This window comes from Mytilus californianus, unplaced genomic scaffold (genome assembly GCF_021869535.1).
Source record: "Mytilus californianus isolate M0D057914Y unplaced genomic scaffold, xbMytCali1.0.p SCAF_11, whole genome shotgun sequence".
Taxonomy (NCBI): domain Eukaryota; kingdom Metazoa; phylum Mollusca; class Bivalvia; order Mytilida; family Mytilidae; genus Mytilus; species Mytilus californianus.
Window position 1 is genome coordinate 3,297,094 of NW_026262593.1, and position 24,600 is coordinate 3,321,693.

General features: G+C 31.9%; 1 protein-coding gene across 2 annotated transcripts in view; it reads right to left on the reverse strand.

Annotated features, from left to right (window-relative positions):
• Nucleotides 1-258: 258 nt before the first annotated feature.
• The window catches only part of LOC127719387 (G-protein coupled receptor dmsr-1-like), a 123,254-nt gene continuing 98,912 nt past the window's right edge, over nt 259-24,600 (reverse strand). For both annotated transcript variants that reach the window (XM_052225497.1, XM_052225498.1), the window contains exon 2: nt 259-1,849. In XM_052225497.1, coding sequence (XP_052081457.1) covers nt 709-1,849 — 1,141 coding nt within the window. In that variant the 3' untranslated portion in view covers nt 259-708. The remainder of the gene's footprint in view (nt 1,850-24,600) is intronic.

Sequence of the window (24,600 nt, forward strand, 5' to 3'; positions counted from 1 at the left end):
ATAGGAGTTTGATACAGAATCCAGAAAATAAAAGAAGAATCAAATACTAACGGAACAATAGCAGAAGACAATGCTCACTTTGTCGGTACATGTGGCCTTGCGCCCTTCATTATTAATGTAATACGCGCTGTATCCATTTCTATATAAAGATAAAGAGATGCGGTGTGTTTGATCATTCAAGGATCGAAGAGGTCAGAGGTGTTTTCGGATTATCAAATCGATATTTGATCGTACTTTATGCAAAACAAAACAGGGGCATTCAGTGGGATTCAAAATGTATTTAATAACTTTTCTTTTTAAAAATCTACGTAAATTATTCAACATTAAACAAATACAATATACAAATAACAAATGTTTTGGAAAAGAAAAGCTGAGACAGTAACTGGACATTTAAGGCCTCCTTGACCAAATACTACAAAACTTATTGGCATTATTCTTCAGTAGGCACTCAAACCACCTGGTTTCCGTAACATACTTCTATATATCAAATAACCAGTTCAATGTCAAGCGTATTCTAATGCTGATTAATTGATTAACTGTTTTCGCGTTTATCCCAAGTGTTTTGTTAGAGCAATGCTGATTGGCGAGTGACATTTAACGACTCTCCCTTTGGGTAATCACACTGCGTTAAGAACAGTTCCGATTGGTTAAATTCAATTATGAATGCTAATGGCATTGATTCTCTTGGGTATTTTGATCTGTTGATTTTCAAACAACGTGATTAATATGGTTTTGGTGTTCATTGTTATTGCTATGTGAATCGAGTTTGGCTAAGCGATCAGTTAAAGTATATCCAATACTTTCATTTGAATGTGGAAAATGACACGTACAAAACAAATGTACAAATGTTTCACGGAATTTTGTACTCATAGTACAGTACAATATAAAATTGACGGCATTATTTATTAAAGCCACAATGTCCATGACATCACCCAACGGTAAATAAACGGTATCAAAAAAATCTTTGACGGTCGCACTACATACAATAAGAACTCCCTGTGGCAGCTCAGTTATTAAAAACAATAGAATCACAGACACTAACATTTTTGTCGTTCTTGAATGCTCAGTCAGTCTCATACTATTTGCACCGGAAATTTTAAGTACTTTTCTTCGATGTCGTATTTTAACATGAATATTGTATATCAATAATGATCCAAAAATAGACATAAGTAAACATGGCACTAACTTTGCTGTAACGGCATACATCCAAACATTTACAAGAACAAGAGCATCAGTGTCATTTTTTCCAAGTCTCAAATCTCGTAACACATACGTTGTCTCGTTGGATTCTGGATTTAAGTTTTCTTGTAGTTCATTGCTCATATAATTTGGAATGAGACTAATTGCTGACCAGACGTAGATGAGTAAAATTAGGACTTTTGATTGCGTCATGCGGCGACGCCTCGTTGCAAATGCTTTTGTAGGTGAGCGAATGTGGATAAAGCGGACAATCGCTAGTAATACACAGAGCCATATGGATACTGTATGTGTGGTAGCGGCTAAGTTGATATGAAAGGTCATGTAAGTCATCCAAGATTTACTATTTTTATCAGGTGTTTTGTTCACATCCGGGTACATACAATAGAAATGCATGGAGAAGGGTACATATGACATCATGGTGATAATATCCGAAACGGCAAGCCACGAGAGAATAATATTTACAGGTGTACTCATGTGCCGTCTAGTCAGTACAATAATATTGAAAATGTTAGTGATAATTCCAAATACACAAACACATATACTTATGTAACCATGGAATGAAGCGTAGGATTTGGCAAACGTGAATAAATGGTCGCCCGTCACGCTCTGATTGGCCGCCATGCCACAATAGGTATTGGCGGAGGAAAACCTGTAAAATAAAAAAGTAAAATTTAGAATATATGATTTCCTTTCTGGTCTTCACTCATTTTTACAAGAGAGCGATTATACATTAAGAAGTAAAACCTACTTCACTTGAGACTATTTATACAGCAAAGGTAATGGTAATTGTATGTCTAGTGTTTTTGGACTGATGCTTGTCTTTTGTATTGTGTTGTTGGTTTTGTCTTCATCTTATTATTTCTTCTTCCTCTGGTATCTTTTGCTTTTAGATATAATTGAGTGTAATACTTTCTGCGATACGATGTAAAATAAAAAGAAATATCAACTGATGTTCTTTTTGTTATGCCCAAATGAGACTCCGCCATCGATAATAATGGATTGTAAAAGTTACAGGTTTGCTTTTTTTTAAGACTGGTTAGTTTTGAAAAGATGATTGCGATAGATAGATTGACGAATATTCACGATGGCCTTTTTACAGTCATAACTTTTTGGCCGTTGGTTTGTTTGTTTGAATTGTTTAAGATGTTGTCATGTCGGGCATTGTATAGCTTACTATACGGTCAGGACGGTTTGATTGATTTGTTAAATGGTTGGTGCTTAACGCCACTTTTGGCACTATTGGCTATTTCGTAGCGATCCGTTTTTATTGGTGGAGGAAGCCAGAGTACCCGGAGAGAACCACGGTAGGAAAACTGATAATCCTTGAAGATTGAAGGGGTTCGAACTCATAACCTCAGTGTTGACAGGCTAGTGATACAGTATTTGGACTACTTAGACTACTCGGTCACTGGAGTCCCTCACGACGGTATGAGTTTTTCTCATATTGTTGAAAATTAGTTAAGCGACTTATAGTAACTGTTGCTTAATTCTACGTCATTTGCTCTGTGGATGATATTTACAGAAGGTTGCTGTTATTTTGTTGAGGGAAATATCATTTGTACAATAAACCAGTTCACTATATAATGCGAACTTTCACTACTTGTATACTCGTCATAATAGATAGTTCACATTCTTCATAACCAGATTATAAACAAGTGATAAAACCTCAGTAAAGATATTAAACCAGGTTAAATTGGATTTAATGGTAATTGTAAATGTCAAAGTCGCCCAAGTTTGAGGATTACAGTTTTAAAACACCTCGTGAACAAGAACATTATAGTCTTTTTTTTATAAATAATGATACAGCAAACCAACGACAAAAAATACCTATAAACAATTAGCAATTAGCGTGAAAGAGAGGCGAAAGATACCAAAGGGACATTCAAAATCATAAAGTCGAAAATTAATTGACAAAAGAAAATGACCAACAGACAAACAAACAAACAACAGTACACAAAACACAACATAGAAAACTAAAGACTGAGCAACACGAACCCCACCAAAAACTTGGTGTGATCACACAGTCTTCGGCACTATTATATAATTTTTAAACGTCATGTTAGCCTCTAAATATTTTCGAGTTTATACAAGTTGTAAATAAATTAAACAGAAACAATCAAAGATTGAGCGGAAACCCCAAATTATCCAATAGCTAAAAAGCATTTTTATGTAATAAGACATCTACTGACAAAGTTGCTGAATTCAGTCAGACACATGGATGCGAGAGTTGCAAAGACTTTGTTTTACATTTTAATCTTCTGCCATTTGAATATCGATCATTGGAAAACACGTACATTAAAGACGAACAGTAAAATTCAGTTCCGAAAATGCACTACTTGAGTCACGATATAAAAGATAACAAAACGCACAAAATCATTATGCAAGTTTCTAAATTCTCAACCTCCCCCTTTTTAATATCGATCAAAAGATCGCCAAAACGTACATAAAATAACATATAGTTAAATGAATTACAGGAAAAGCACTTTACTCTTACCTACTTACACGGTTTCATTTACTGATATATTTCCTACGTAGTAGCGTATTCTATCTAATATACATTTCCGTGTACCATCGTTTTCCACCTAATATATATTTCCGATATTTCAAAAAAAAAAGAAGAAAAAAAACCATTCGAATTACATAATGCTTCTTTATAATCTGTACGTGCTTTATTTCATGTTTGGCTCTTCAGACAGAAATTATATTTGCGGCTGGCCAGATATGTTTTGCCACTTAAAAGTACAATTGGCTTGATGTGTGCATGGTGGCGCTATCTTACCAAAAGGCGTGCAGAAATATGAATACTGTCTTATTCGGTCTGTACAATTTCCTTTAATTTACCAAGACCGTAAAAATTTTCTAAAACAGTGAATTCTTACCTTGCAAGTTTGCATGTCATATTTACATATCACAAAACTATCTTGTGAAACAATTTGTATATTTACATAAATTATGTACAAATAAAACAATAGAGATCGTGTTATATTTATAGATAGTATCTTTGACCTGAAGACTTCATGTAGTATACACTTCAGTTATTTGTCTGCTATAAATGTCTCTCCTAAATCTTCACGTTCGTTTTTATTCTATTTTGGGGGGTTGAATACAATATTTAGGTCAATTTATTATCGAATGTGAATGACCACACTCCTTTCAATGACGAAAGGGAGAAATTACAAGCTACAAGCTTCTACAAGTTTGCAAATGACAGTTCTAATAAGAGAAATATTGAAGACGCAATAATAACATTATTTTAAAATAGGTTGAGGTCAATCAGTTGTTTTCTCCTTTCCATTTTCTACATAAGGAAATGCCTTTACCAAGTTAGGAATATGACAGTTGTTTTCCATTTTCTACATAAGAAAATGCCTGTACCAAGTCATGGATTATGACAGTTGTTTTCCATTCGTTTGATGTGTTTGAGCTTTTGATTTTGCTTGGAGTTTGGCATTTTTGTTATTTTACTTTTTACAAGGTTAATAAAAATTACATACAAGACGAGTTTGTCAGTTTATTGTTTGATGACGTCGTCATCCTATAGTTACTTATGTCATGGTGTAAATTTCTGCGACTTTATTTCATAATTTTTCAATACTGTTTTATGTTGTTACAAACTTTCTCAAATCCATATGTCGTATTCTGCTTGAAGTTCAATTAGTAAATTAGAACTTAAAGAGTCAATGTCATTTTGAGATAACGGATTAAGCTTACTTAGTACTTGTGAATAGACCAAATTTGTCAAATTTATATTAATTAGTGTCATTTTATATTCGAGCAATTTAATATTTGTTATAAAAAGAGACATTAAGAAAATATAGTCAGTGAGGATTACCGAACGTTAGAATACGGACCCCGTATTGCTACAATTAAGGACTTTCCAGCGGACTGTGCCTTTGTTATTGTTTTATGGACTTCCATATGTAACTTTGTTTTATGTAATTATCTTGATTTAGTTTGGATTCAACAATAGAACATTGAAAGTACAACCTGTGTATTTATAATTTATTTAAATCTACCGCTAGTTCCCCCGTGTTGTAAAATTATAATACGTCACTTAAACCATTTGTTAATAGATAAAGGTATTGTTATGTCAATACTTCGTGAGAAAACGAGACATTTGCTTTGGAATATTGTTTTTTTATAAATGATTTGTATAAGTTATTTGACGCGTTTTAACTGGCATTGTCAGCTTGTCGTCGACTTATGCGTTTGATTTCCCCTTTGATACCTTCCGCCCCTCGCATTATCATTGGCGCACTGAGTTTCTGGAATTTAAATAAAAACAATAACGGTCTACAATTCGTACTTTGACATTTAATGGCATCATCGGTTATTGTGCTGATGCTATGGGACGTCAGTACGCTGCCCACATACAAAATATGCAAATAAGCGACGCGCACTAGAGAAATTTGAAAAAAATATCATATCTTGTGCATATGGTTTTATGACGCAGTAGATGCCTCATATAGTCAACATTTTTTTTTGTTATTCATCCAGATTGCGATATCAAAATAACACCACGTTGTTTATTAGAAACTATTGATTATTCATAAAAATCAGTATAATCTTACTTAATTGTGTCGTAAAACGTTAATAATTACACACTTGGATATAACTGACAAATTTCCTGTTAATTGAATGTCTCATTCAGGGTGAAGGTGAATGGAGACAAAACATGTACTTAACGAACGGAGACAAAACACGTACTTAACGAACGGAGACAAAAACATGTACTTATTAATAACGAACGGAGACAAAACGTGTACTTAACGAACGGAGACAAAAACATGTACTTAACGAATGGAGACAAAACATGTACTTAACGAACGGAGACAAAACATGTACTTAACGAACGGAGACAAAAACATGTACTTAACGAATGGAGACAAAACATGTACTTAACGAACGGAGACAAAAACATGTACTTAACGAACGGAGACAAAAACATGTACATTGGAGGTGGACAAATAAATAAAATTCTGAAAACATGTCGACATTAGCAATAAAGCATTATCAGATATGAAAATTTACATTTAGTAGTAAACACTTTTGATAGATTGTATATCCATTTATGACTGGTGTTATCTAACGACTTATCTATTAGTATTAAATGTTCAATTTGAATAAAGATAGTTCATTGTAATTTGTACTTGCAAACAAACATTTCGTGAAATGCGTCACAAGTTCAGTTTTAATGAACAACTTTTGATGATTTGCTTGAAAAAGGAAGTTTTATTCGAAAAATTAATAACACGAAACATTGAATGATGTTCCTAACCATCAATTGTATAGTAACATATGTCTATAGTAACATATGTCTATAGTAACATATGTACACACAAAGGGGAGACCCACTATTGGCTTGAACATATGTCTATAGTAACATATGTACATACAAAGGGGAGCCAACTATTGGCTTGAAGATATGTCTTTAGTAACATATGAACACACAAAGGGGCGCCCCACTGTTGGCTTGAACGTATGTCTATAGTAACATATGAACACACAAAGGGTAGCCCCACTATTGGCTTGAACATATGTCTATAGTAACATATGAACACACAAAGGGGAGCCCCAATATTGGCTTGAACATATGTCTATAGTAACATATGAACACACAAAGGGGAGCCCCACTATTGGCTTGAACATATGTCTATAGTAACATATGAACACACAAAGGGGAGCCCCACTATTGGCTTGAAGATATATCATCAAAATCAAACACCATTCAAGTACCGAATAGTTTTACCTATAATCAAACTGACTATCATGCACATACGCCATCCCTTACATCACGAGTTTATCTAGTATACGAGATAATCACACTTGAACACAGCCGTTAATATAAAATCGCAAAGGTATCCATGCATATGTAGACCTCAATCTAAAAACCAAATACGTCTATCGATAGTTAGAATCTATTGGTATCTATTCAATCATAAGCAATTACATGCGTGTTTATTGGAAATATATGTCTAGAAAACAAGAAATGTGAATTGTAAAGAAACGTATTGTGTTTGAAATTGAAAATGGGTTAGTCTTGGAGGAGAACATGGTTTGTGCATCAGTTGACACTAATTTGTGTTTTTTTTCTTTCTTTTTCCTTTTCTTGTGTACTTTTAGTGACGATTTAATGAGCTTTTATTCTAAAAAACTAAGATATAAGGTATGATTGCCAATAAGACAACTATATCCATCAGAGACCAGATGAAATCGATGTATGCAACTGTATGTCACCGTACGTCAATTGAACAATGAGCAAACCCAAACTGTAAGAGTAAGATATAAAAGGCGCCGAAAAGACAAAATGTGAAAAGATTCTCGTTTTTAACACCTTATTTGAAAATAATCAACTGAAATATCTCTTTTCGCTATTTACAACCTAAGCTAGCTAAGGTACAACTTGTAAGGAGATTAACAGCTAGCCATACGTTCATTGTCAATTCTTTCATATTGTACGCGCAAGGAACAATACTATATATACCTTAGATATGCAAGTCGTAGAAGTAACGTTTAATTTGAAACAAATTAATACAATGCTTTATTTCAAGGATCAACGCATTTTTTTCTATAGAATTTTTGAGCAAAAGTTGTATTAGACATAAATCGGATTGTTCAAATAATACTCAAAATAAAAGATAATATCTCGTTATCATCTCTAACAAGTGTCTTGAATAGCATAACGGCTAAAGGCTTTTTAGTTTAACTTTTAAAATGCGTAAAAAACATGAACTTCAAATAACTCTTGAACAATTTGAACCATTTGACAATATTGTAATTGAATAAGCCGCGCTATAAGTATACAATGAAATGTCCTCAACTGTGTGATTGATGGTCTCGTGATTTGATTGAACATTCCCGTGTTTGGGTCGTTAGCCGAACAAGGTAATGGAAAAAGGCTGGACAATTTAATCAAGTCATCCGCTGTCGAACTATGGAAAATCGTAAATCATTGTCTTCTACTATATGTCATCTGAAAGCATAGAGAACCGAATTCTTAATCGAATACAGTAGTTCTGTAAAATAAACATGGTCGTTTCAGACGGCTTGATAATCAATTGTATATATAGTTCCTTACAGTTGGAAAATTAAGATAGGCTTTTGAGGCAACATATAAAGACGTCAATGACGGGCATGCGGTTGTGTTTAAATTGAAAATTAAAATTGTTACAAAAACAACATCACATGACAAAGTTGGCAATTGATTATTAAGAAAAAAATATTGTTCGCAAAACGAGTAAACATTGTGTGAAACTGCGAACTGAACCTTAAGGAATGGAAACTGAACAATTCAAACCGTAAATAAAAAGTAGTAATAAAAAAGAAAAATTCTCTTTAACAGTATTCTATAATTCCTTTCCATCAAAAGAGAAACAAATACTTTATCTTTATAAATCTTTAGCAGATGCCATGGGAATACAACATTTTGATCTCCTTATTATCTACTTATTGTATAATGTGTCTCGGAATGTGATATAGACAGCTTAGAATTGTCAGGATGGTCATTTTCTTTAAGATTGTAACTTATGTAATTTGCACAAATGAAGAACTTAGGATTTAAAGTGCTGAGAAGTTCTTGGTTTAGTTTATTCAGGGTCAAGGTATGATGATAGGTTAAGGTATAATTCAAATAAAAAATGCATGATTCAAAGTTTGATTTTAGGATTCAAGGTTAAGGTACACATGTATGATTCAAGGTTAAGGTAGCATTCAAGTTGAAGGTATGATTCAAAGTTAAGGTTATGATTCAAAGATGAAATATAACTCACGTAAAAGGTATGATTCAAGGTTAAGAGATGATTCAAGGTTAGGGTACAATGTATGATTCAAGGTAAAGGTATGATTCAAGATAAACATATGACTCAAGGTTAAGGTATTATTTAAGGTAAAGGTATGATTTAAGGTTAAGATATGATTCAAAATTAAGATATGACTCAAGATAAAGGTATGATTTAAGGTAAAGGTATGATTCATAGCTAAGATATGATTCAAAGTTAAGGTATGATTTAAGGTTAAGATATGATTCAATGTTAAGATATGATTCAAGATGAAGGTATGATTCAAGGTTAAGGTTATGATTCAAAGTTAAGGTATGACTCAAGGTTAAGGCATGATTCAAGGTTAAGATATGATTCAAAGTGAAAGTATGATTCAAAGTTAAGATATGATTCAAGGTTAAGATATGATTCAAGATGAAGGTATGATTTAAGGTTAAAGTTATGATTCAAAGTTAAGGTATGACTCAAAGTTAAGATATGATTCAAAGTTAAGATATGATTCAAAGTTAAGGTATGATTCGAGGTAAAGGTATGATTCAAGGTTAAGGTTATGATTCAAAGTTAAGATATGATTCAAGTTAAAAGTATGATTCAAGGTTAAGGCATGATTCAAGATTAAGGTATGATTCAATGTTAAGTTTATGATTCAAAGTTAAAATATGACTCAAGTAAAATGTATGATTCAAGGTAAATATATGATTCAAGATTAAGTCATGATTCAAGGGTAAGGTATGATTTAAGGTAAATGTATGATTTAAGGTTACGATATGACTCATGTAAAAGGTATGATTCGAGGTTAAATTATGATTCAAGGTTGAGGTATGATTCAAGGTTAAGGTTATGATTCAAAATTAAAATATGACTCAAGTAAAATGTATGATTCAAGGGTAATATATGATTCAGGGTTAAGGCATGATTCAAGGTTAAGATATGATTCAAAGTTAAGGTTTGATTCAAGGTTAAGATATGATTCAGGGTTAAGGCATGATTCAAGGTTAAGATATGATTCAAAGTTAAGATATTAATCAAGGTTAAGGTATGATTTAAGGTTAAGATATGATTCAAAGTTAAGATATGACTCAAGGTGTAAGGTATGACTCAAGGTTAAGGTATGACTCAATGTTAAGGTATGATTCAAAGCTAAGGTATGATTCAAGATTAAAGTATGACTCAAGGTTAAGATATGACTCAAGGTTAAGATATGATTCAAGGTTAAGATATGACTCAAGGTTAAGACATGACTCAAGGTTAAGGTATGATTCAAGGTTAAGATATGACTCAAGGTTACGATATGATTCAAGGTTAAGATATGATTCAAGGTTAAGATATGATTCAAGGTTAAGGTATGATTCAAGGTAAAGGTATGATTCAAGATAAAAGTATGAAATCTTCAGTTAAATGCAGACATTATTTTGTTATGGAAATTAAATATATCAAAATCATATTGTTCTAATGACCTAGTTGCTGATAAACAAGGATATAAAATAGGATACCAATATCTGCAATTGCTGTTAACCGAAACTCTTATAGAAACATAAAGAGCAGGGATACAGTTAATAGTTACATTGAACGATTACAGATTCAATATTCGAGTAAGGATATTGTAAAAAAAAATCTCAGTGATGCACGTTTTGAGTCTTTTCACATTGTAACCTAGAAATTATGAGGTTGACACAACTCAACCTTGGGTCCACATTCAAATGAAAGGTTTTAGAAAAACTTATCTTTATACCTTATCGGTATGGTAATATTTGTTTTAACATCAATTTTTCGGAGTGGTCGGATGTTGTTTGTTGTTGCGGTATGTTGTGCGGTCCAATATCATTGGTAATCCAAGATATAATTTTTATGTATTATCAGTAACTTAAAAAAACTTAATCCAGCAGTAATACTTTCCTTCCTTTCAAATATGTGATGTGATTGATATCAGATCCACGTGTTTATATAATAACAGACAATAAATCTTTTTCTTTACATAAAACGGACCATTTAATACCCAGAGGAGAACAGATAATATTTACAGAAGTTCTTTCCATTCTGTTTACTCTTGATATTGATCTCTGTTGGAAGATTAATTCTTTGGTGAATGATATTGTCTTTCTCATATTGAAAGTTAAAGCATTATGTATCATTATATGACAGGCACGATATGTCATCACCTTCAAACAAGTCAACGAGTAAAATGGCCTGGAGAATAGAAATAGACAATCATTATGAATTCTAGAAAAATTTAAGATATCAAAGAGATACATGTAGCAACTAAACGAAAAAAATAACCAACAGACATCTAGAACAGTCTTCAACAAAAGATAGGTGTCTATAAAACGTGTCAAGCTCTAAATCAATCCGCGTCTGTAAAAGTTATGAATAAATTTAACAAGCAATAACGTAACTCTCTGTTCTGTAATTTAGCTTATGGCTCATGAGAACAAAGAACATTCGTTCTTTCACAGATCTGCTATTAAAAAAACAATTCTCTATAAAAACTAAAAATACTAAGACGACTTGATTTTATGAAATAGATTATTATTCTTTCGACTTCTAGATATGCAAATGCCTTAAATGAATCCTGGACAAATATTCATACAAAGCTACCAGGCGTATGATTAAATAGGCCCGACGGGCGTTTTCGTCAATATATCAACTCATCACAAACGCTCATAATCAAAACAATTGGAAGATCAAATTATAAACAAAGTTGAAAAAAAATCAATATTTTTTTTTAATTGCTATATATATATATATTTATTCAAGGATTGATGTTGTTTATTTGATAGTAAAGCTGCACACATTAATTTTACACAAAGTCAGGTTTTTTTTTAATTATTACAGATATTATAGAATTTACACCCTCATCTTTCGATCAAGATAAATGGCAAGATCTGTGCATAAACAAAATACAGGACTTTCTTAAATGAGACTGTCGGAACTTGTCTAATACATTAGTAATTACAAAGGTAAGTTTATTCCCTCAAACGACGAACCAATTATCAATATATAATGTTTGGAAAGCAGTCTATCCGACCGATTTATCCGCGTACATGACACATTTTTAGATTAAACCGTCTCTCAGAAGAAAGACAGAGATCTAATCGTAATAATATTTCCAATATTTAATTATGACGTCGAATTTTCTTGCTTTCCTCTGAATTTCCTATTGTGACGGCATGAAAAAAGGCGACCATGCCTGATGACGTCACATAATAAGAACATCTTTTTGCAGATCATTCGAAAAGAAGGAATAAATTTGCCTGCGTATTGTTTGAAAATCATTAGAGAAACAGATTCCACCACCAAATCTCGTGTAATACGATATTTATCCACTCTCGACAGTTAAATTTTAAATATTTAAAACGCTCGGCGAGCCTCGCGTTTTAAATTTGAAAATTTAACTGTCTCGAGTGGATAAATATCGTATCACACTCGATGCAGTGGTAGAATCTATATTTATTCAAGGATTGATGTTGTTTATTTGATAGTAAAGCTGCACACATTAATTTTACACAAAGTCAGGTTTTTTTTAATTATTACAGATATTATAGAACTTACACCCTCATCTTTCTATCAAGATAAATGGCAAGAATTGTGCATAAACAAAATACAGGACTTTCTTAAATGAGACTGTCGGAACTTGTCTAATACATTAGTAATTACAAAGGTAAGTTTATTCCCTCAAACGACGAACCAATTATCAATATATAATGTTTGGAAAGCAGTCTATCCGACCGATTTATCCGCGTACATGACACATTTTTAGATTAAACCGTCTCTCAGAAGAAAGACAGAGATCTAATCGTAATAATATATCCAATATTTAATTAAGAAATACCCAAATCAAACGTATTTCTAAATAAGAAGGATCTTAGTACCAAATTATCTGTAGTCGGTTGAAACCATAATGGACTGAAATTATCAAAACCTAGACGTACAACATCAAACGTAATTATACTCTGTGATCCGAATGAAAGGTGTCCATGTTTTTAAGGGAGAATATCTTAAGATAACGTTAATTTCGAGATTTGATTTTTGACGCGTACGGAGTTCTGGTAGTAGAATTATTCTATCTGTCAAACAGTTTAAACATCCAAATTTTTGTCAAGCAAACTTCGTAATGATGTGACTCTCTTTATTTGTTATTTGTAGGAGATGCGTAACATTGCCAATCTTGAAGCTTCATGCAAATTAATTAAAAGTTATTTGAGTTAACTCTCAGAAATCATATACAACATTTTGAGAGCGTGACAAAGTTTAAGCATATTATCAACATTGATTAAAATTTTCAAATAAAACTTGTTACAATGGTAAATAGAAATCACTGAAGACTCATTCGTCGAGGTACAATGGTAAATAGAAATCACTGAAGACTCATTCGTCGAGGTACAATGGTAAATAGAAATCACTGAAGACTCATTCGTCGAGGTACAATGGTAAATAGAAATCACTGAAGACTCATTCGTCGAGGTACAAAACAAGTAAGAGCTTATCAGGCGACAAGAATAAACAGACACGATATACAACTTCCTGTCTGTGTATGACCTTGAATAATAAAACTTCTGAAAAAAAAGTTCAAAACACAATATAGGCGTTTGAATATGTCAAAGAGGTGACAAATAAAGATGGACCGTTCAGTCAGTAGATAAATTAGGTTCTATGTAAACAACACTAATTAAAACGTAGAAGTGATAATTAATGTAATAAGAAGTCAAAAATATGCGAGAAGACCGAAGAAGTTAAAGGAAAAGTAGATTTTAGCAAGTTTAAAAAAAATAAAAGCGAGAGTCAGTAACTGAACTATGTGCCATTTATTATCCCAGAAAATGTACTTGTAGTTTTGTTTTTGGTTTGTTTTCGATTTATTTCTTTTACCTTTTTCCGTTTTGATTTTAAAACAATTATTAAAAAAAAAATATACTTAGAATTGAAAGTTTTTGGATCAATTCGCCGTTTCAGAATCTAATGCATTCTAGGTAATATTTTCATAAGCGTACACAAAAACGTTGCTATTGGTTTAAAACGTTCTAAACAATGGAAATTCAACCAATGACGTAAAGCTATTTTCATTTTGGTGTACGAACAACGAGACTACCCATAGTGCTTTAGATTCTGAAAAGGCGTATTGAAGAGTGTACAACTATTACAAAGTTTACTTACATAAATAATAATGCATTCATGTGTATATATTCATTTCAAGTTTGCTACGGTTAAGTGACACAATGGGTATGCCTTACGATTTTTTTTGGAAAAAAAAGTGCTCCGATTCCGCTGAAAATTTGCATAGATAAAAGAATGTTCGAGTGCTGATGCGGATTGAATTTTCATGCCAATCGGATATCGATTCACCATTTACCGCTGTTTAGTAGTCAAATACAACAGAAATAGTTGACAACTGTAGTCATTTACCGCAAAGAAGTAACCATTTGCCGCTGTTTAGTCACCAATTACCGCAGGAATGTATCCATATGCCGCCGCGGTAAAGAGCTACACGGTAAATGACTACATGATTGCGGTAGATGGCTACCATGTAGCCAATACCGCCGCGGTAAATGAGAACTTGTTTGCGGTAGATGGCTACCATATAGCCAATAACTGCGGCGGTACATGACAACTTGTTATAATAATGCATTTATGTGTATATTTTCATTTCAAGTTTACTCCTGTTAAGTGACACAATGGTAATGCTATTACAACGTTTACTTACATAAATAATAATGCATTTTTGTGTATATTTTCATTCAAAGTTTGCTACGGTTAAGTGACACAATGATACCACTGGTTAAATTAAAAGCATAAACAATCTATCTAATTCGATTTATTCGATGATGCGTAAAAGAAAATATTGGATATACTTCATGTGACAGCAACCAAACAACACATTATAAAAGCCGTTTTGAATGACAGCTGATTGGCAAGATACGAAGCATTATTATTTTTTAATCATACATAAAAACGTCACTTAACCCTTACAGTAGCTAGATAAAAAAAAAAAACATGTGTTCATCTTAAAAGCTTCTACAAGGCGTTCGTTTTAGGACATTCTATTAACTTGTTTCTTTTACGTAAATTGTTTTGTAAGCAAACATGATACAGGTATTGTGCTATACCTTTGCTGAATTGAAAAATAAACAAAATAATATAAACAAGCCTATGTCCTTTTTTGTCAAATACAACTGTTACAGTGGAAAGCCGTTGTCTATTTTGGTAGCTAGTCATTAAAATATTCATTATATTATATTTAATTCTTGCATCGAAATAACGACTTATTTGTAAATAGTCTTTTACACTCTTCCGTGTAACATTCTTTTAAAAGTCTGTGAATGTTGTAAGTTTCACCAAAGACCATTTTCTTATCTTCTGTTTTATATTTTCTCTCTCAATATTCGCAAATTTGATTTCATGTTGCGCAACGTTTTACTTATATATTTTATTTTTATTTACCCCGTATCTATAAATGTTTTATTGAAGAGCTAAATACAAACCTTGCTCTTTTTGTTTTTTTATCATTATTAATGATAAATGATTAACTTTCCCCACAATGAAATGGATTGTAGAATTTACAAATCGCAGTTATGATCTAAAAATTATCAATTGCAGTTTGCTCAAAACAAATACCTTTAAAATATAACAAAAACAAAAATAGTTACACGAGTACCTGCTGCATTAAGCATTTGGAAAAATCAATGACACCAATGCTTTAGGTACTTATTAATTAATAGAATTTAACATTATCAATTAAAAGTTAGCCTACCTTGAATAGCAGCTCGATCTCATGTCTATTTTTATCAAATATTATAGCGACTAAAATAGGAAGATGTACTCTTTTAGTATAGTTATTTTAAAATAACAGTTTTATGTGACTGAAGTCAGCATTGGAAGGCGTACTTTGCTATTGGTCACATACCAATCGATTATCGAGTGTTGTCATGATGTATAAGTAACTGACAGCGAGCGACAAACTGTTCCCTCGGGTCCTCTCTGCTGTCAACCAACACGAACCGATACTACCTTACTATTGACATTTCAACACATTCTTATAATCTAACTCTCATATGCACAAATAAAAAGCCAATTGACAAATATAATTTAAACGACTTCTCTAAGGAATTGTTCCTATGAAATGATCCAAAAACTCGAATATTCTGTCGTTAAATAAAGTGTTTAAATTTATTGAAGTAGATTGACATATCTAATATAATGAAGAAAAAAAAAGAATGGATTAACAACACTGATGATAATGTATTAGTAAATATCTTTACAACACTGTAACTACAGAAAAATAATCCAATTTCCTTTCAACATTTCAAAACAAATAAATAATAAAATTGTCGAAGGAAATGTTATTAGAAAGAAGTCTCCTCATCAAACGAACGTAAGCCGTCTTATTTCTGTTTAAATTTTTGTCAAAGGACGACTGTCAATTATTTTTACATTTATATACGCTACTATAAATAATTCCAAGCAATATGCATTCTATGCATTAATATATACATATATGCATATATATACAATTCGTCTCAAATTTAGACCAACAATGTTAGATCTAAGTTAAATGTTGTTGGGCCAAATTTGAGACGAATTATATCTTATCTTTTATATCTTATGGTGTTAGGCATTTATAATTACGGATTATCCAATGGAGAATGTCTGTCATAAAGTTGTCACATGTTTAGACGTATATATATAAATAGCTTGTGATCCTTTTAACGATTGTATATTGTGTTTGTGTGTTACGAAAATTTTAAAAAGGAAACATTTGGGTAAAATAACAAAAAGTTTAAGGAAACTAAAATAGGCAATCAGAAAAAATAGATGGAAGATGGAAAACATGGTACAAAATGATGATAAATGCTAAACAAACCACGTGCACTACACGGATTACTAAATGAGAGCAATACAACACAAGTCCAAAACAACCTCTCTTTGAATTTGACATTTCTCATTTACAACTTGACATTTCTAAGTTTCAACATGATATTTCGCAGTTTCACCTTGACATTTCTTACTTCCAACTTGACTTTGCAAACCTTTCTTTACTTGACATTTCTCAGTTTCAACTTGACATGTCTTGCTTTCGACTTCATTTTCTTCAGTTTCAACTTGACATTCTCCTTTTTCTCAGTTTTAACTTTCAATGGAGAAATGTCAGCTTAGTACTAGTAAATGTCAACTTAAAACTAGTAAATGTCAACTTGGAATTGAGAAATGTCAAGTTTAAAATACGAACATTACCAGCAGAATGTTCCTAGTGGTATTTCGTAGCATACTGATAAAGTGCTTTTATCATTTATATATTGGTTACATTGTAATATCAAATACATTCTACCGAATATAAAGTCATGTCTATAAAATAGATATTTGTTTGATTTATATTTATATGCTCTATTTGTTGAATAATATACCAACTGTTTTGTTACCCTTCACTTGAATCAAGTCAATGTATTAGTGTGTCTTGCCACTTGGGAAATATCAAAATTACTTTAGACTATTATTAAATAAAATAAGGAAATTAAATACAATTTCAGATCCACAATGTTGTGTATAGAAGCTCTGGCTTTAGGGAATCAAGTTAACACAAGCATTTTAAAATCTTCTCTGCGTGCTTCAAATATGATGCACAAAATATAAGATAAACTTTAAACAAAACTAACATAAAAGGCTACTTGACCAAGCACAGATGAAACTAAGCAATCTCTGTATTTAAATCAATTTTCAAAATAAGGCAACCCTCAAGGGTTTTACAAGTCTTCAAATTAATTTAAACTCAACATTTTGAATTTGATAACGAAAAAGGACACATCTAAGAAGTGTTTCTGTCATCTGAGTTCCATTTAATATCCTGCTACTATGAATGACAACGACATTGTGTTTGATTAAATTTGTTTGTTGTTTGTTAACGTCCAAGGGCAATAGTTTCAGGCGTTCAGACGACCACAAATAATTAACAGTTGATACCATACGGTAGGTTCTGTAAGGGGACGACAGGGATGAAGACACGGAAATCTAAAACAATGGTATGTAACATAGGGAGAGACATTTGGTCTAGCGACTGCATACCATTTATGTACACCTCAAAGAGTTGTTGCAATAATCTTCCAATGTACAGAGAACGTAGCACGCTATCTACACGTGGTATTGGTTTTAACGTCCAATTTCTAACCGAAAGTTTAGCTGAAAATTGAAACTTTCGGCACAGCCAACGTTAATTCAAAACAACATGGTAGATTACGCAAGATCAGTTCGTTGTACTTTTGTAATATAAATTAATATATTTTCCCATCAACACTTGGACAAATAGCATTATGCCACTTGTTTCAGTGGCATAATGTAGAAAACAAACTTTCTGCATAACAATTTGAAACTGAAAAAAAGTTATTGAAACGATTGTCTGTTTAAATGGCCATTCAAAATACTATCATTTCAGATGCATATTATAGAAAACTAATTTTTCTGCATATCAATTTGAAAACTGAAAAAGTTTTTTAAACGATTGTCCGTTTAAATGGCCATTCATAATATATCATTTCAGATGCATATTATAGAAAACTAATTTTTCTGCATGTCAATTTGAAAACTGAAAAAGGTTTTTTACTAGATAACATTTTTGTTCGCTTTGGAGATTCCGTATATCGTCAGGTTATCGGAATTCCAATGGGGACTAACTGTGCACCACTTATTGCGGACCTTTTTTTGTATTGCTATGAGTTACAATTTATGACAAAAATCAGCAAAGACCCATCGAAACAACATCTGATACACAAATTTAATAATACTTTTAGATATTTGGATGATATTTTGGCTCTCAATAATGACGACTTCAGTATGTATACTAAAGAAATTTATCCTGTTGAACTTACTTTAAATAAAGCTAATACTAACAATGACCACTGCCCTTTCCTCGATCTTGATATCTATATCATTAACGGAAAGCTTAATACTAAAATATATGATAAAAGAGATGATTTTTCATTTCCTATCGTTAATTATCCATTTTTAGATGGTGACGTTCCCTTGTCACCATCTTACGGTGTTTATATATCTCAACTTGTACGATTCGCTCGTGTATGTAACAATGTTTTAGATTTTAACGAGAGAAATTTATGTATTACTGAAAAATTATTACACCAGGGTTTTCGATATCACAAACTAGTCAAAACATTTACTAAATTTTATCATCGGTATAAGGACATCATTCGTAAATATAGCTCAACATGCAGGCTTCTTATACGTTCAGGTATTTCACATCCAATTTTTTATGGAAATATTCTTTATAAAGCACAAAAATGTCAGTATTCACCTCTGAAGCTAACAAAACCTTTAAATAGACTTATTAAGAAGGGATATAGTTACGATACTGTTGTCAGGTCATTAAAGATTGCATATTTTGGCGTTAATATTGATTCACTTATAGGGTCTTTGCATCGGCACTAAACACATTTATTTAAAAACCAGTTGTTGGCATGACACGGGTTATGTTCTTCTCATATATGTTATGATAGTATGATACTAAACCCCTAACGGGAAGGATTGTGCCTGATATTCATATGATGAAGACATAATCTTTCAATCAGTTTAATTGAAGTCTGGAGCTGGCATGTCAGTTAACTGCTAGTAGTCTGTTGTTATTTATGTATTATTGTCATTTTGTTTATTTTCTTTGGTTACATCTTCTGACATCAGACTCGGACTTCTTTTGAACTGAATTTTAATGTGCGTATTGTTATGCGTTTACTTTTATACATTGGCTAGAGGTATAGGGGGAGGGTTGAGATCTCATAAACATGTTTAACCCCGCCGCATTTTTGCGCCTGTCTCAAGTCAGGAGCCTCTAGCCTTTGTCAGTCTTGTATTATTTTTAATTTTAGTTTCTTGTGTACAATTTGGAGTTTAGTATGGCGTTCATTATCACTGAACTAGTATATATATTTGTTTAGGGGCCAGCTGAAGGACGCCTCCGGGTGCGGGAATTTCTCGCTGCATTGAAGACCTGTTGGTGACCTTCTGCTGTTGTCTGTTCTATGGTCGGGTTGTTGTCTCTTTGACACATTCCCCATTTCCATTCTCAATTTTATTTTAAACGATTGTCTGTTAAATGGCCATTCAAAATATTATCATTTCAGATGCATATTATAGAAAACAAATTTTCTGCATATTAGTTTGAATACTGAAAAAGGTTATTGAAACGATTGTCGATTTAAATGGCCATTCAATATAATATTAAAATATTATCTCAGATGCATAATTTAGAAATCTAACTTTCTGCATATTAGTTTGAAAAATTAAAAAGGTTATTGAAACGATTGTCTGTTTAAATGGCCATTCAATATAATATAAAAATATTATCATTTCAGATGCTTTTTATAGAAAACTAACTTTCTGTATATTAGTTTGAATACTGAAAAAAGGTTATTGAAACGATTGTCTGTTTTATAGACTGGAATATGGTAGTTGTTATCAAAAATTCCGTTTCTATGTATGTTGGCGTTTGTCTTTGTTGCAGTTCAGTGTTTCTGTTGTTCCGTTGTTTTCCTCTTATAGTTGATTTGTTTCCCTCGGTTTTAGTTTGTAACCCGGATTTGTTTTCGCTTAATCAATTTATGACTATTGAACATTGGTATACTACTGTTGCCTTTATTTAAATGTTCATTCAACATAATATTAAAACGTAGACTGTAGGACAGTATCAGATTGCAGGACAGTAATCAGACTATAGGACAGTATTAGACTGTAGGACAGTATCAGAGTCCAAGTTCGATCGGAAATTTTTACATTTTTAACGTAAATTAACTACTACAATATCAAATGATTCAACTCAACTATGCTGAAATCATTATCGATTTATATTTATTTTGAATTTCTCTCAAATTCGCAAGGCAAAAAAATGATTTGTGAATCGACTTACTAAAGGGATAATGTAGGTTACACCTTTGACTGGTAGTATTTCATTGTATTCTAACAAGTTTTATGATGCTAATAAAGTCACATCACTAAGTAGCCTGTTGATTGACCATCAAACCAGAACAAATACCCTAAAAGACTGAATTTTGTATGGATTTTAAGTTAAAAAATTAGGAGTTCTTAGAACCCATTAACTTACTATCTTGTCCTTAATTGTGTTTAAACAAAAGCATAAAGACGAAAAACTGACAAGGAACGACAGGTTATTAAACATTTACTTAGTAACTGTATATTCAAGTTGAGATACAACAGTTAGAATGCTATCCTGCCATGAAAAATACAATATTTCAGACATCGGAGAAAATGTATTTTTGTAAATTTTCAAAAACGATTAGCAAAGAAGAACGAAAGATACCAGAGGGACATTCAAACTCATAGATCTAAAACAAACTGACAACGCCATGGCCAAAAATAAAAAGACACACAGACAAATAATAGTACAGATGACACAACATAGAAAATTAAAGTCTAAGCAACACGAACCCCACCAAAAACTGGGGGTGATCTCAGGTGCTCCGGAAGGGTAAGCAGTTGCATTATATTTGGTTAAATATACATTTTTAACTTTGTCTTTTTTGAACATCAAAAATAAAGTAATTACACTTAGAAGTACGAAACTAACCTGTAAAAAAGTATTGAATAAAATTATCTGTATCACTTATTTCCTTTTTTTTTTTTAAATTATTTCACAATTTTTCATGTTGTGCCTTTTAAAGTATCTTACGATACGATATGGGTTAAGGATGTTCGCTCCTCTTGTTTTTGAATTTTTGCCAGATATTCGGAATCCTCTGGTTTTATCCATTTAGTGCCATTAAAAAATTTTGCCCACTAATCCCTACTTTTCTTTTCATAATTTGATTACATATAGTTTAAAATACAATCTTTGAAAATCTTATTAAATCCTTGTTATTTTTTCATACTATTTGACAGTAAAAAGGTGCCAATGTTAAATGTATGAAAAATCTAGAGAGCATCATTTCCCGCCAAATTTTCAATGGCTTATATCTCGAAAACAACCACACGGACCCTTCATTTTTATCTGCTTTTATAGTTCCTTTATTTATAAACTATCAATTTAGAACAGTCTTTTTAAAAGCTTGTTATTTTGAAACAGAGTAGCGAACATCCTTAAAACAAACTTTGGTCATATTTATTTACATCATCGTTATCTTTGGTCTCTACTTGCTTGCTGTCTTATTGGCAATCATTGCACATCTCCTTATTTTACATTAGAGTTTCAGGTGGAAACATTTAATGAAAACACATGTAGAGACAGAAAGGAAACTGGTGGATTCAAATAATTATTAAGGTAACTGCGATGAGTGTTGTCAGAAGGATGTGTTGACACCAAACTGTTGTATATAAGAATTAGATTCTAATTAAGATTTCCCGGAATTTATGCCTTAAATATAACATTAATTTCTCAGAACAGACTTGTAATTTTGACACCAATTATTCTATTTGACTTGATTCTGGAAAATTTCGTTTAATCAAACGTACCTTTTTGAAGCATTTCATTTTCAAATATCAACGAATGGGAATATAGTAAAAACCACTTGTAACAAAACAGTCTGTTTCGAAAAAAAAATATGGTCGTCACGTTGTTCTTGGTTTAAATTCTTGAAAAACGACAGCTGTGAACTAAATATTTGAATATTCACAAAATTTTACAAAATAATATTTTTCTAGCTTGGTTTCACATTCTTTGTACTACTTTCAACGTATCCAGAGTTTAAGTGGTCTTTGCTTTGATCATTCTATAATTTGCCTGTAGGGGGGTTTTTGTTTCTAGCGTTAATACCTCTTTGAGATTTAGCGCTATAAAACCAGGTTCAATCCACCATTTTCTACATAAGAAAATGCCTGTACCAAGTCAGGAATATGACAGTTGTTGTCCATTCGTTTGATGTGTTTGAGCTTTTGATTTTGCCATATGATTAGGGACTTTCCGCTTTGAATTTTCCTCGGAGTTCAGTATTTTTGTGATTTAACTTTTTGTTCCAGATAATCTGTATATTGTTCTTTTTTCATTTTTTGTGTTCGGTTTCCCGATTTACATCTTTATTTAGTTTGAAACTATGATTTTCAAAGAACAAAATTATCTATTATTTCTGAGAAACAATGCAGCACCGGATATCTATTTTGTTTACGGCGTTTAAAACATGTGTCTGACTAGCTTATGGCGTGGTTGAAAGCATTAAATCTAAAACAAGGAGAAGATAACTCTACACAGGAAGTTCTGTGATAATGCCTCCTTGTTTTATCCTTTATAAATGTTACGATTTACACTAATTTATCGTGAGTAGTCTACATAACGTTGGCAAAGCTATTTTCATACCAGATAAAAATAAATTCAAGAGTTTAACATGGAGTATGAATTTAGAAATGACACCACAATGACTTATGTAAAGCGTGAACCGATTTCTTTTCTTAAGTCGAATAAGATGTCAACAAGGCTTTCAAAAACAAAATAAAAATAGTTCGTAGATTTATATCAGGTCTAATTAAACTGAATTGTAAGTAGCCATCAATAAATAAACATATAACCAAACGTGCTAAACATCACTGTTTCCCCCCATAACAATAAATTATAGTCATCGTTCGTACTTAAACGGTAAAATAATTTGTTTAGCTATCTAACCCACTCTCATTTGTTAGATTCGGTCTGATATCTGATATAGCTATTCTGTACTCTCGATGTCAAAAGGATTTCAATCCCCTAGATAATCACATAAATCATGAAATAGAAGATTGCCAATTGAGAACATTACGTCCATTTACAAGATTGAACACATGAAAATAACTAATGTTTTTTTTCTTCTGTATTGATATTTTACTGCAGTATAAACCAGAACCATCATGTGACTGCAGAAAATCACATTTGTCATCTATGGTTTAAAACCAATATATCTTTTTTGTGAATCATGGTAATATTGATAGAATTTGATTGGTTTATCTTTTTTGTGAATCATGGTCATATTGATAGAATTTGATTGGTTTATCTTTTTTGTGAATCATGGTCATATTGATCGAATTTGATTGGTTACCTTGATAGGGTACATGAGCCCACATACCCTATAAACAAAAACGAAGTTAAAAATGGTAAGTATGTTTCATAAGAATCCGTATGATTATCTGACAACGCTTGTGGGGCATTCCAAAATAATATTTATTTATTTGTTATCATTCATGAATGCACGCGTTTTCTATGACTTTATCACATGAATGCATAGGTAAAACAAACAAAAAGCTTTAGATAACTCATAGCATATTGAGTAATTTTAAGAATTGAATGCTTCGTTTTTAAAATTTTATAGCGTTCCTACAAAACGTACTTCGGTCAAGGTTTCTATGGAAAAAAAATTATACGCTAACCATAAATACAATACACCGGCAACCTAGTAAGATAAATGGAGACTTAAGGTGTTTTATACTCTTAATAAAACACACATATACGCTTGATAACACACACATGACACCTAGAAAGATAAACGGAGACTGAAGGTGTTTTATACGCTTAATAACACACAAATGACACCTAGAAAGTTAAAATTGTTCTTTAATCTTTATCATTATATTAATCACTTTCCCGTCCATCTGATAAATTTTACATTTTTTCTTCATTTTGTTATCGCTAAGCAATTAGCAACATCGTGAGGAGATATAC